General features: G+C 40.6%; 1 protein-coding gene across 4 annotated transcripts in view; it reads right to left on the bottom strand.

Annotated features, from left to right (window-relative positions):
* The window catches only part of MET (MET proto-oncogene, receptor tyrosine kinase), a 73,151-nt gene extending 64,379 nt beyond the window's left edge, over positions 1-8,772 (bottom strand). For all 4 annotated transcript variants that reach the window (XM_057412154.1, XM_057412153.1, XM_057412155.1 and 1 more), the window contains exon 1: positions 7,560-8,772. In XM_057412154.1, the coding sequence (XP_057268137.1) occupies positions 7,560-8,759 (1,200 nt within the window). In that variant the 5' untranslated portion in view covers positions 8,760-8,772. The remainder of the gene's footprint in view (positions 1-7,559) is intronic.
* Between the last annotated feature and the right edge of the window lie 4,182 nt (positions 8,773-12,954).

Below are 12,954 nucleotides of genomic sequence, written 5' to 3'. Positions count from 1 at the left end.
CTAAATTTAGAGCAGGAAAGGAGGTTACTGAACTGGTGCTCCACTTAAGGCAATAGGTAAAAAACATCCATGTTAAATGTAATTAGTTAATACAAATTAAGATGACTACATGTTCTATTGTCAAGATCATTCAAAGAGTTATTTGCTTTTGTCATTGAACACTGCTGCATTAGTTCTCATAATTTGGTTAGTGCGTTAGCACTAAGTATATCCTATTGATTCAGCAGATAAAATGGACCTAAGTAATCTTTGTATTTTGCTGATTTCCCTTATATTAATTTAGCATTTAACTCAGTATACAGATTATCAAAGGACAAGTGTTGACTAATTACACATTTTGAAGAAATAAAACAATGCATTGGAGCTGTTGTGTTGATAAAAATTTGTAGTGTACATCAGGTGCATTTTTCATAGAAGTCCTTATTTACATGGAAGCTGTGATGAAATTGAAAAGCTGTGATTTCCCAGTAGACCAGTTATCCTAAGATGATGCGGAGTGTGGAGACTCTTATTCCAAGACTGCATTGCACAACAACTGCATGTCTAGCCAAAACAGTGGTGCAACAGATATGTGGGATACAAAGGAGTCCAAAAAGTAGAAGAAAACCATGCAATTTGCCCTGATTTCCACAGGCTGTGTAACATCTGCCTGAAGAAAATGAAGCTCTCACTATCACTTCCCCCAAGATCATTCCTCTCTAACATTTCATTGTTTTCACCCACTCCATAGACTGTGCAAGTAATGCTTCTTTGTGACCGACACCGGTCTTCTGAACCATTTATGCCACGGATCGTCTTCCTTAGCAGTATTTTTTAATTTATTTACTGTGGGATTTGACTCTGGTTTTACTTGTATGTTTGGAGATGAGGAGTAATTCCACTCTGATGCAAAAGCTGTCTGAGGTCAGAAACCCACATGCCACCTAGAAAGTTCAAGTAACACAGCACTCTCTTGGATCATAATTACCTACTGTTGCTTTAGTGAGCAATAATGACGGCAATATGTGGTCCTGAGTCAGAACAAGTAGAGTAAGTAGAGAAACTGCTGAGGTAAGGTTGGTGCTGAGTGAGCTGAAAGGCAGATGTCTGCTTTGTCAGGATTTATATGTCTCTCCATCATTTGGCAGCAGAACCAGGGGAAAATTCATTGCTTATTTAGATGTTTCAACTACCTACCAAAGCCAGGTGGGATGAGTCCAGGACTTAGATCTGCATGAAGTGCACTGCAGAATCAGCATCTCTTTCTCTGGAACATCAAATTGTTTATAAAGAAATCCAGGCAGATCTCTCAGGAGGGGCTGACAGTCCCATTGCAGAATAGCCATGAGCAGATTAGACAGGAACTTACTCTGGGGTAAAAGAGCCTCAGAATCTGGTTTGAACCCAGAAAAAGTATCTTAGATCTGAATATTACACATCTCTAGTGAGTGCCTTCAGTGTTACACACCTCCTAGTTGACATTTTGGACATCTTGTGGGACTGTAAAGGTTTCCAACTTTGAAAAGTTACATATGATAATAAAACTATTCTTTGCCCAGTTCTAGTCTTTAGAGTTATTTAAGGGCCTTCATAAACCTGAGACATAAAATACACATGTCCAGATATCCATGCTAAAAAAACAAAAATTACTTTCTGCCTGAAATGATTTCTGTGCAAGTCCAGAGAAAAGCAGAAGAGTCACTCTTCTGCACTAATAACCAATACGGAACTCTACCTTAAGTGGAAGAATCTGATTAAAAAGTCTAGAAATGGAACATTATTAGTAACTCTGGCTGTGCCCTTTGCAGAAAATGGTAGTTTAACGGATACTACCTTTTCACAGAGAAATCCAGCTTTCACCAAGAAGATGATAAACCACCAAGCAGCAGCACTGGGAGGCAAAAAGAGACAGGCCCCTAACAGGACATTAGGAGAAAAAAAAAATGTAGTTTTTGCAGCACTTGGGGACCAAGAGGTTGGCCCCCAAACTCCATAGCTCCTGGGGCTCGGAAAAGACTTTAAAGATACCTACCACTCCAGGTGGTGTGATACTTTCCAAAGAAACTCCAAGACCTGCTTTTTCCTTGCCTTGCCTTTTTTTTGGGAACTCCCTTGTGATGGTGTCCACATGGCCAGTACGAAGTCCTTATGTTACACCATGCTATTTACCCCAGTTAGGGGGTCTTGCATGGCCAGGTACCTAGATGGTCATGTATCTATTGGTGGTGGGGAGCTGCATGGTGAGCACACCCTGCCTTGCACTCCATCATACAGGGCAGCAGCCTTGGGGTACTGTCTGGGCTTTCAGCAGGCAGGCAGTGAGTGCAGAACAGGAACACAGATGCAGCCTGTCAGCTTACTATTATGGTTTAAGCCTGTTTGAAAGGGTGTCAGTACACATTGCCCATCACCCAGCCCCTTTTCGTCTACTCTTTTTCATTATCCAGTCCCTCTTCTTCAGGGTCTGTAACGATAGTACAAGGAGTACTGGGTTCAAACTTAAACAAGGGAGATTTAGGTTAGATATAAGGAAGAAGTTCTCAGCCACGAGGGTGGTGAGGCACTGCAACAGGCTGCCCAAGAGAGCTGTGAATGTTCCATCCCTGGAAGTGTTCAAGGTCAGGCTGGATGCAGCCTTGAGTAACCGGGTCTAGTATGAGCTGTCGCTGCCCACAGCAGGGGGATTGGAACTAGATGATCTTAAGGTCCTTTCCAACTCTAACAATTCTGTAATTGTATGATTCTATTCTTCTCAGACATCAGAACTCCATAGAGAAGCCTGTACAAAATCTGTACGGTCAGGAACAGGCTTTGTGCCCAGGCAGAGTGCTGTATGCCATTTGCTACAGCATTTCCAGAGGAATATATGACTGAACCAATCTGATGGATTCTGATGCCTGACTTTTACGGAAAATATTCAGGCACATTCCACTCACAATATGAAAAACATCTCCAATACTGTGAGATTATCTAAATAAGCCACACCAACTCTTCCTAATCAGAGAGATGTGGTGTTATTTTTAAACCTGCCAAAAATTTTTAAGCCAAGTGGTGTTGGATGTTATGATTACAGGGCCTCAAAAGAGTTATTTGTCTCTCTTTATTTTATTAAATATTCCTAGACATACCCTTAGGATGACAGATCAATAAGTGCCTTTGCGGTTTCCTGATAGAATGCAGCAATTATTTTCTTCCATTACAATATAAGCATAACCCAATTTTACTCATCTATCATGTGTGTAATGGTAATAAAGAAGCATCACCATGTGTTTATTTTACTGTCACTTTATCTTTTGTTTTGGTGATCTTCTGTTTTCATTTCACGTTCTTCCAATTGTTTGTGCCTTTCAATTGACAGGAGTTGTGACCAGTTGGTCTTGGTTTAGGACACTTGTTGGGAACATGGTAGCAAAAGCCTGTTTCTCTTTTCCTGTGAGGTGAATGGAGTACTTTCTGCTTTCACATGAACTTAGATGCAGAAGAAACAAAGCCACAAGATCTTCACAGAGCTGAATTTGGATTTCATTTTTTAGAGGTGCTTTTCCATGGAAGTCAATAGTGATTGAAGTCAGGTATCAGAGGACAACTGGACTCCCGACTGTTTAGCACATAAGAGACACAGTAAGGCTAAACAAAGCCTGTAAGATCATGAACTAACTATTAACAATTGAAATGTATAGCTGAAATTGTCAAGGCTAAACTCAACCTCACTTAGAGAATCATGTTTAATCCACACTAGAGGTGCACACTACTGAACTATGTCTTCAAATGAAGTAAGAAGCATTTGTCACCCCCTCTAAGTAACTTCTCTGTTTTGAGGAGTACCATACCAGGGCTGATGGTGACTAATGGTGACCAAATAAACTCTGCTAAAAGCCTACATCCAGTTTTCTCTTCGTTGTGGGTGAGGAGATTCCTGAACAGTGATTCAAAACCCTCCACAGCAGCTACCTTTGTCCTGACTCAGGCAATAAAACCCTGTTACTATTACTCCAGCTTTTCCTTTTAATTCAAAGCCAGTTCTGTTTCCTCCTTGCTGTCACTCAAGTGACAGCCAGCTCTTCACTGAAGGAAATTATTAGGAAGTGCTAACTGGTCACAGCTCTGCTGAGGTACATCTGATATCAATCAGATGCGCCATCAGATTCACTTTTCCTATCCCTGACTTCAGTGAGCCCAGGCTTTGACTTAACTTGTATGTCACTTAAACAGAACTGGAAATATTTTATTTTCACTTTGTAAAGTTTTCCACGAGCACTGGAATAATTAAAGCACAGTTGTTCCTGGACTTACATCTTGTGGTTGGTTGACTCTGCTGTCCAGCTAAGCTCTGACAGAGACTTTTCCCATAGGTAATACCTGATTTGGTCCCTGTGTGTCCTTTTAGTGTTTGTAAAGGAAACTTCCTCAGTTTCCATAGCCTGAGCATATACTGGATCTGCCTCTGGATTCAAACGTGGATTCACATCTTTAAGATTTCTTATTGTTGCAGCTGTCAGGTCAACTGCCAGAAAGACAGGTACGTAGCAGCATTACCACATAGCTTCATTCCTTTAGGAAACAAGGCTAAAAACTGGACAATTTTGTCAACCACATCAAGATGAGTTGAGATATTTATTTTTTTTAATGTTTAGAATATGAGAAGCGTGAGTTGAGGAAGTATTTTGGATGTTTTATTCTGGTTTATTATGGCCTAATTCTACCTTCAGAAGCTCCAGACTAAATAGTCCTGAGGGACAGCCACTTAAAAAGATGGACTACCCAAAGTCCAACAAAATTATGTACAATTGTCTTGTGGGACTTCTTTTGATAACATGAAATGGCCTTCATCAATCAAACTCTAACTGTAAATTATCAGATAGCAGTCTCTTGCAAACATTGCTAAAGGCTCATTTTTCTTTTTAACGTTGAAGTTAGTGGTATACCATATTCACTGCTGCTCTGTTTTCACTGTCCTATGACTTAATCTCACAGTGGTCAGTGCCTTTCACTTGCATCAGTGTTCTGTGGTTTCATTCTCTCGACATCAAAGAGAAAGATCATCTTGGCTACATTACAAAAAGCAGGTTTTGAAATTTGCCAAAATAAACTCTCTCACAAAATAAATTGTGACAAACTCTCACAATTTATAAAAGCTTTCTTTTAAGTTGAAGATGACTTACAAAAGGGGAAAAATGGGTTATAACCTCATGTACGTTTTTATAATATACAAAAAAAGGGCATAAGAAGAGTTGAGGGGTTTGGGACTCTTTCATTATTATTTTATCTCCAGCAAAATCAAGGAAGACCAGATTTGACATTCCTGACACAAGCATAAGAAATAACATGCTTTCCTCCTTCTACCTGCTCTTTCTCTTTCTTCACCTTCCAACCTTGTAGGTCTATTTTACACACCTGAGAAAAACAGGTGTATAAAGGATGCTTGGCAAATACTTGCCAGCCTTTTTAACCAATTAAAACCTGAAAAAACTCAAAGGACACTTTTTATTGGAGCCATAATGAGTCCTCTGGAATAAAGCAAAGGAAATGGAACAACAAACCTTGAAGGTCTTGATATTTCAATGTTTAGCAAACAATCCTGACAAAAATTCTGCCTGCCTTTATGCCATTTAAAGGAACCCCAAGAAATAACAGAAACATTTTCCTCTTTATCAGCTTAATGCAGCAGAAATCAGGTTTCTGATGGCATTTCTTGAAAGTGGGCGACTATAACAAACATGTCTGCAGTATAAGACATTCAGTTCTGATATGCAAAGCAGCAGCAGCCCCTGGAAAAGCTTCTGAAACAGGAAAGTACTTCCTAGCATGTGAAAAGTGGCAAATTATTCTGTCAATATTTTAATGGTATACTTTGCTACGAAAAGATCACCTTATCAAATGGGTGTACAGGAAAGTACAGAATGAGATAAGTTAAAGGCTACGAGCTTTAAAGACAGTCACTCACAAATAAAATACCCCAGGAATAAGGAGAAAAAAGTACTTTCAGAGAAGAACAATATTCATTGTTAAAATGAACTGAAAAATATTTTAAAAAGGATGGTAAAACCTAAAATGAAAAATTAGGACAGCAATAACAGTGAAGAAAGATAAGAAGTTACTGTGCTAAATGTCTGCTAACTGGCTTTTAGCTCCTGAAAATTGCCTTTCCCCCCAAAGAAAGGGAATAAGATGCTACGCCTGTTGTGGTTGCTGTATCAGAATCCGCTGGTGATGCCTATATCTGTGTCGAACACCTGGAGCCTGCGATAAGCAGTTGTCCCCCTGTGGTGATGAAGCTCAGACTGGGCTGGATCCCACCTTGAGCACATTCTGCTGCTGAGGAGGCACCACAGAAGCTCTGTAATGGATGCTTCTCCCCAGACCACCCTGTCTCACCCCTGGCAGTGACAAGCAGTCCTTCTCTAGCATGCAAGACACTTCCACCTCCAACCAGGGCATGTGTCAGCATCCTGTCCTGATGCCCTATGCTGGGCAGCTGTGCTGAGGAGGACTCTGGTGGCACTGGGGTGATGATCTGCTGTTTTCACCCTCACTCCAGCCATCCCAACAATGGGACATGATAGGTTCCATCCACCTTCACTGTTGCTCCATCCCGACACAAGCCTCCTCTTGGCTTGTGAGGCTCAGCAGAGCCCCATCATAATGACTCTGGCCCTGCCCTCTGGTAGAAGACAGCATGCCAGCTATGAGCTCCAGTTTTCTTGCATTTGAGAAAAGAAAGCTTCCAGAGAGGACATACAAGGCCCTGCGGCATAAGCAGGTACAATTCAAAGCTCTAATGTTTCATGTTTCAAAATAAATGTTAAAAGTACCCGACTCCCAGATTCTGTATTTCCTCACAAGACTGACAGTGGCACAGACACTGGCCAGAAGGGAAGAAATCATTTCTGTGCTGCCTTCACTCACAATATTTCAGATGGCTGGAGAGCAGCAATCACCCAAATACAGTGTACAGAAAGGCAACCCTCCCATCTGAGACTACCAGTATCCTCATTCAGGTACACTTTCCATAGGTCTTTCTTTCATTAAGAAAACTGTTTTCTGTGGGATTGTTTCTGTATCAAATATGACTAACTGAATTACAATTTGGCTCTTCATGGCATGTTCCAAACAAGCTCTTTCATTTTTTTTTTTCAAAGGAGGGCAGTGATTCAGCATTAACATAGTTTAAAATATGAGTGATACTTTCAGGGACTCCTCAGTGCACATGGATATGAATATTACTGAATACTTTTCTGACATATTAAAAGAAATAACTGCCTAAATATTCCATTTATCTGCATCACACTGTCAAGAAACACAATTACTTACAAATTAACAAAAAAACCCAAGGATTTCCCCCCCTCCCCCTTCCCGTTCCACTAATACTTTTTTAGTTCCATAATATGGACCTCAGTGATTTTCATACTCAGTTTACAAGAACTAAACCTTGCCGAGATTCATCAGTAGCAGTGCCAAGTAATCTGAAATGATCAGGGGCTTACATTCTGTAACTGAAACCGATGAGATGGCTACTTGGCAATGGAGTAGGCAAAGAGATGAGGAGAATCCCAAAATGCAACAAATTAATTGTCACTTACCCTGTTCAAGCAGTATTTGCTCTCTTTCCCATAAAAGTGCTGGAGACATTTCATATTCTGCTTGTCGACAATCTTGTTGAAGAACTCGTTGATGGTTCGCACGGAGACGGCGCAGACAGCAGATCTGTTGGTTGGTTCGGAGGAGTCTGGTTTGCTTTGTGCAAAAACACCATAGAGAATATCATCGTTCAACCCAAGGCCCATTTCATAGGCTAGAGCTGCACCAGGCTTGCTTACGTAGGCAGCTTGCAAGATGTTGAATACCTCCTTTCGGATGGACCTCCTTCTCCGCTTTTCGGTAAAAATACACTCAAGAGGCATTTCCATGTACGAACGCATCTCTGAGTCTAAAGTGCAGAAGCGGATAATTCTAGTGTGAAAAGCCTGGGAGTCCAAAGATTCTCTCTGGACAGTCAGAAAATAGACAAAGTGATCATTTTCAAAGGCATGGACATACCTTATGGGATATGAATCACGGAACTGAGGAAGGATATCTATGTAAGACTGATCTGTGAGAAATTCAAAACCATCCTGTGTTTCTTTTAACCTTCTAACAGATATTGAATGCAGCACACGGGGAGGTTGAAATGTGGAAGATACGGTATTTCCAACGAAGAAGTTGACAAACCTGTCCTTTTCGGTCACCAAAACTTTGGTTCCTAAAGTGCTTACAACACAGTCAGGACAATTATCAGGTTCTCCATCCACCCGGGGAGAATACATGCAGTGCACCTCACTTTCAATGTCAGCAGGGTTGTCAGGATGAATGATGTGGCGGTGGCAGATGCCTCCAGACATACTACCACAGCTGATGAGCTGATCATCATAATAAGTTTCTAAGAGCAGTGCCATGTTGACATTATCCTTCCATACGCTGTTAGAAAGATTGGCTTTATCTCTGCAGTCTTCACACGGTGCACAGTCAGGGTTCTCCAAAATGGGCCCAGTCTTGTATACAGAAATGTTCTGGAGGGTTTCATTTAGTACATAAATCTTGTTGATTGCTCCAATATAAACATGACGCTTGTATAAAACTACATTCTGAATCGGAGTTTCTGCGATGAAGTTAGGAAGATCATATTTTACAGTCAAATTCATCTCTGATTTTTTAGCTGCTTCTTTACATTGTCCATGGCTCCTCTGCAGCAAGGCAAACAGGAATACAATAAACCCAGAAGGATACGGAGTAAAAGGCTTCATTGTCAGAGATTTAATCTGTCAAAATATATTTAAAGGAAAGGAGTGATTACATTTCATATACTGAACCACCAGTTTATCAGTCAACACAAATCTGTTTCTAGGCTGCATTTATTAGCACAACTATTTCAGTTTAAAAAGTGTTCTAATATTGCTTAATGTAATTAATAGGCTTGTGCTAGAAACTCTTACAATTACTGGTTTTTGTGGGTACACATTTCACTGCTTTTAGAACAATCCACAGAAGGATTTTCTTACAATAAATTTTGCAAAACCCCTCTGTGTGTTGTACAACAGCAGAAGAGAGATGACTGCTTCCATACTGGCAATGAACCAGATGACTGATAGGGTTTAGAACAAGATGGTGCACAGGTAGCTAAAAGCAAAGCTGCTCAGGACACTCAGGACACAACTGCACACAAAGCAGTTGTAGCACTTTGGTGTGCAGATTTAAGGCATTTGGCACGTCCCTCAAGGGGCTGAGCTAGTTCTTAGTGTAGCTGCTCAAAAATGATAAATAGAAAAGACACAAAATTATGTGAAGATTTGAGCTGGAAGTGGGCTTCTTTATTCTGCTGACATTTTTGATTAACCAAGTAAGAGATTTTTTTCCACCAGACCAAAGGAAGAAACCCTCCTCTCTCTCCCTTGAAATCCCAAATCACTGTCTTTCATGAGGGCCCAGTTTGGAAAAAAGAATGTTTTTTTCAGCCAGATCTACTTCTTGGAATAGCCATTTTCCCTAGTGTTGACAAGGTTTTGTAATATATTAGAATATTTTACGCATCATGTGGTGCCTGACATGTACAAGTTTTATTTTAGGTCTTGTACCACAGCAGTAAGTCACTCTGGTGAACCTTTACAAGATACAGGCGTTATCACTGTATTGTAAACAAAGGGATATCAAGTGACCTACAGCCATTAACTGATGAAATCAAACAACCTAGCATTTTTCTTTCTTTCGTTTTTTTACTTCTCCACACAATTGTTTGATGTGGCTTGAAAAACCAAAGGCAGATGACTAGTGTGATATTTCACCCCTTCCATAGATCAATTAAATGAACTGTGGTTATGAGCGTTTTGGCAGTGTCCACACTATGCCGTGTCACACCAGACGTTTTCTGTTAGTGCCATGACACAGTTCTTAAGCCAAATTTAGATGCTCCATGGAGAAAACAATTATACTTTCTAACAGCAATATGATCACATACTTTTGCTATAGTTAAGCAATTGCGGCTAATAAAAAAATACTTATGATTACTGAAAGGATTTAAAATAGACAACCTTCAAAATGACAAACTAATAAAAGGAATACGTACTGACTTTTTACTTCATTAAGGCTACGAAAAATGAAAATATGACTACAGACCAGAGCTGTTTCAGCTGTGTGTAAATTCAGTGTTTTCACAAGATTGCTTAAAACAGTCCATCAATATAATATTTCTCCTTCCTGCCTTGTCATATTTTATTTCAGTGTCCATAGAACTCTTTCTGTGGATTACCTCATTAATTATACAAAATAATAGGCTTTGGAAACAAAGAATTGGTCTTCTTCTCTGTTATCTGATAAGAATAATGATTGAGAGCTGGGGATAAAAATCGGAAAATCAGGCTATTTGCAAGTATTAGCTGGTAAGAACAAGTCACACTTCTGCGACTGAGAAATGAAGATCTTCCTTTAATTCAACAACATTTTCTGATATTAGTGATAACAGAATCCTGGAAACAAATCAAACATGGATTTAAGATAAAAAGAAAATAAAACAATAATAAAAAAGAGCTGGGAGACTGCTCTAATTAGAAAATAGCCCCAGAGCAGTGACCTCCGTATTGTACAGAGCAAGAAACAGTTTTCTCATCCTCTGAAACTTCTTACTGGTACAGAACTTTTCCTGCTCCGCACTGAGATGAAACCAAGAGCTTTCAAAGTTTGTGTGGAACACCCAGAAGTCACACCGGATCCAAGAACAACCAGGTTCACATCCCTGCTTTCCCAGGGAATGCCAGCCGGGGAAGGTCCCTGCAGTGGGAGGAGCGGGAGCCTGCTGTGACTGCCTGCCTCCTTCAGCCAGCACTTCCACCCAAGAAAACTGCTACAACTGATGCATTCTTGCAGATTCAACTCTGACAAGCCAACGAGTTCTGAAAAATACTAGATCAAGAAGAGAATTCCAAAAGTGCTCCATTTCTGACACAATGTGGAGGCAGGCATATCACTTACTGCAACAAGTTTAAACCCACATAACAAAGGTGGGACTGCAGTGGAGAGAGAAAACAGTAGGTGGGACAATAGTTAGATGAGGCTGATGACCAACACAGGAAAAAGGATGCAAGGTTACCTGACAGACACTTCCATTTTTGCAGTGTACTGCGGACTATGCTCCTGCTTTAATGTGTTCCCAAATAGATTTTCCACCCAGTATGCCCCTTGGTCTTCAAATTTACAATCCTCCCCATTGTTTCAGTGTCCAAGAAAGAATATCCCTAGCTGTCCAACAGCAAATGCCAGTGTGCACTACAGAGACATTTAGTGCCAGAAATACCATCTTGACTTATTCTTTCCCTCAAACCACATCTTGGGATGTGAGGCCAGTATCCTCAGATAGGCTACTCTGCCTGCACTTGGTGAAACAGTACTGGTTTGAAACTGTGCTCTGGAGACAGAAAATTCCTCCTTAGAATCCTTCAGCAGGATATTGGAACCAAAAAGCCTAACAGCAAGAGCAAGGGTGGGACTCACTGTAACACAAAGGATGCCAGGAATAATAGGTACTGTATTTCACCACCTCAGGAAGGAAAATATGAGCAATAAATGAAAACCAAGTCATCTTTGCTCTCATATTTGAGCTCCAACGTTGTGTCTTCCTTTGTATGCTTTTGAAGCATTTCCAGCATCTTCCCAGACAGAAATCTGCTGATTTGCACCTATGGGAAGCTCAGGCTCATATTTATAGGCAGCTCTAGGGAAGATGGTTCCTCACAATGCCTGTTGCCAACACACTTTGAATCTTTCCTCTAGATGCCTGAAATCAGAAGGCACGTGTTCTAACCGTGAGACATTTATAGCTTCGGGAGAACAAAGGAGTTATGTGAAAAGTACAATATGCAACTCCTTTTTTTAGGTATTTGTTTTTTCACAGTGCTCACACCATTTGAACTCCACTGTTCCTCAGTAAGATTCCCATGACGTTTGGTGCCTATTTTTACCTCAGTTTGACCCCAGGGTCTTTCTCTATTGCACTGCTGCAACCTCCAGTGCAGAGCTGCTTTTTTGTAACCTCCATACCAGGTCATTGCAAACATACTTTACCTGAATGCCCCCTGAAGTAAAGGAGAACTAGGGAAAGTTAAAAATTCAGTCTCACCTCTCTTCAACAATCCCAGTTCTCCTTAGCACATACTCAAATGCAGTTTTAGTGAACTTAAGCACCTAGAATTCTGCTGAATTAAACCCCAAATACTTAGGCTACAAATATACTTTTTGAGTACAGGTCAAAGAACTAGCTGCTGCCTATCACTTTCAGAAGGAAAACAAGTAATCCCTTTGTTTCTGTAGCTGGTTTGAATGATGGATGCTGTTCATTCTTTTGTGACCTTCCCCTGACTTGTGTGTCAGTGTGTCTTTCATGTGTCTACAGAAGACTTGCAAGCTTTGGCCTCTGATAACTATCAGCAAGCAATAGCTGTGGATGGATTATTCCTTTTGTAAGAGATATTTTCAAAGCCTGTGTCATGATGTGCTCATTTTTCCATCCCTCAGCAGACAGTAGCTTGTGTAACTGATGAGAAAATGGATTTTGGTCAACCATTGCAAGTGGCTACTAATGATGTGTCATATTACTGTGCTTGGCAACATCAAGTCCTATGGCTGATGCTTCCCACCAGGCTTGGTCTTGAGTGTTTGTGCACCATTAACGGCTTCCTAATGGCAAACTTTTCCCGACAAGTTTCATTCTCCCTAATTATGGCCTGGGTGATAATTTGTAAATATTGAACATCGTGTCTCTCTTTCACACTGTTTGCCATTGTACTGACAAGTCAGGCCTGGTCTTACTGTGGAATAATGTTCAAGCTGTCGTATGCAATGAAGCCAGAAAACACAGTCATGCTTGTTTTCCTAGCCCTCATTTCAGCAACTCAGGTCCCATTTGACTCTGATCACAAAGCACTCCATGGGTCTGCACAAGCCAAGAAAACA

This window comes from Pezoporus wallicus, unplaced genomic scaffold, assembly GCF_028554395.1.
Source record: "Pezoporus wallicus isolate ANWC-B61680 ecotype Strahan unplaced genomic scaffold, APGP_CSIRO_Pwel_v1 contig_3858, whole genome shotgun sequence".
Classification (NCBI taxonomy): Eukaryota; Metazoa; Chordata; class Aves; order Psittaciformes; family Psittacidae; genus Pezoporus; species Pezoporus wallicus.
The sequence above is the reverse complement of the archived record's forward strand: the minus strand, read 5'-3'. Positions and strand labels throughout refer to the sequence as shown.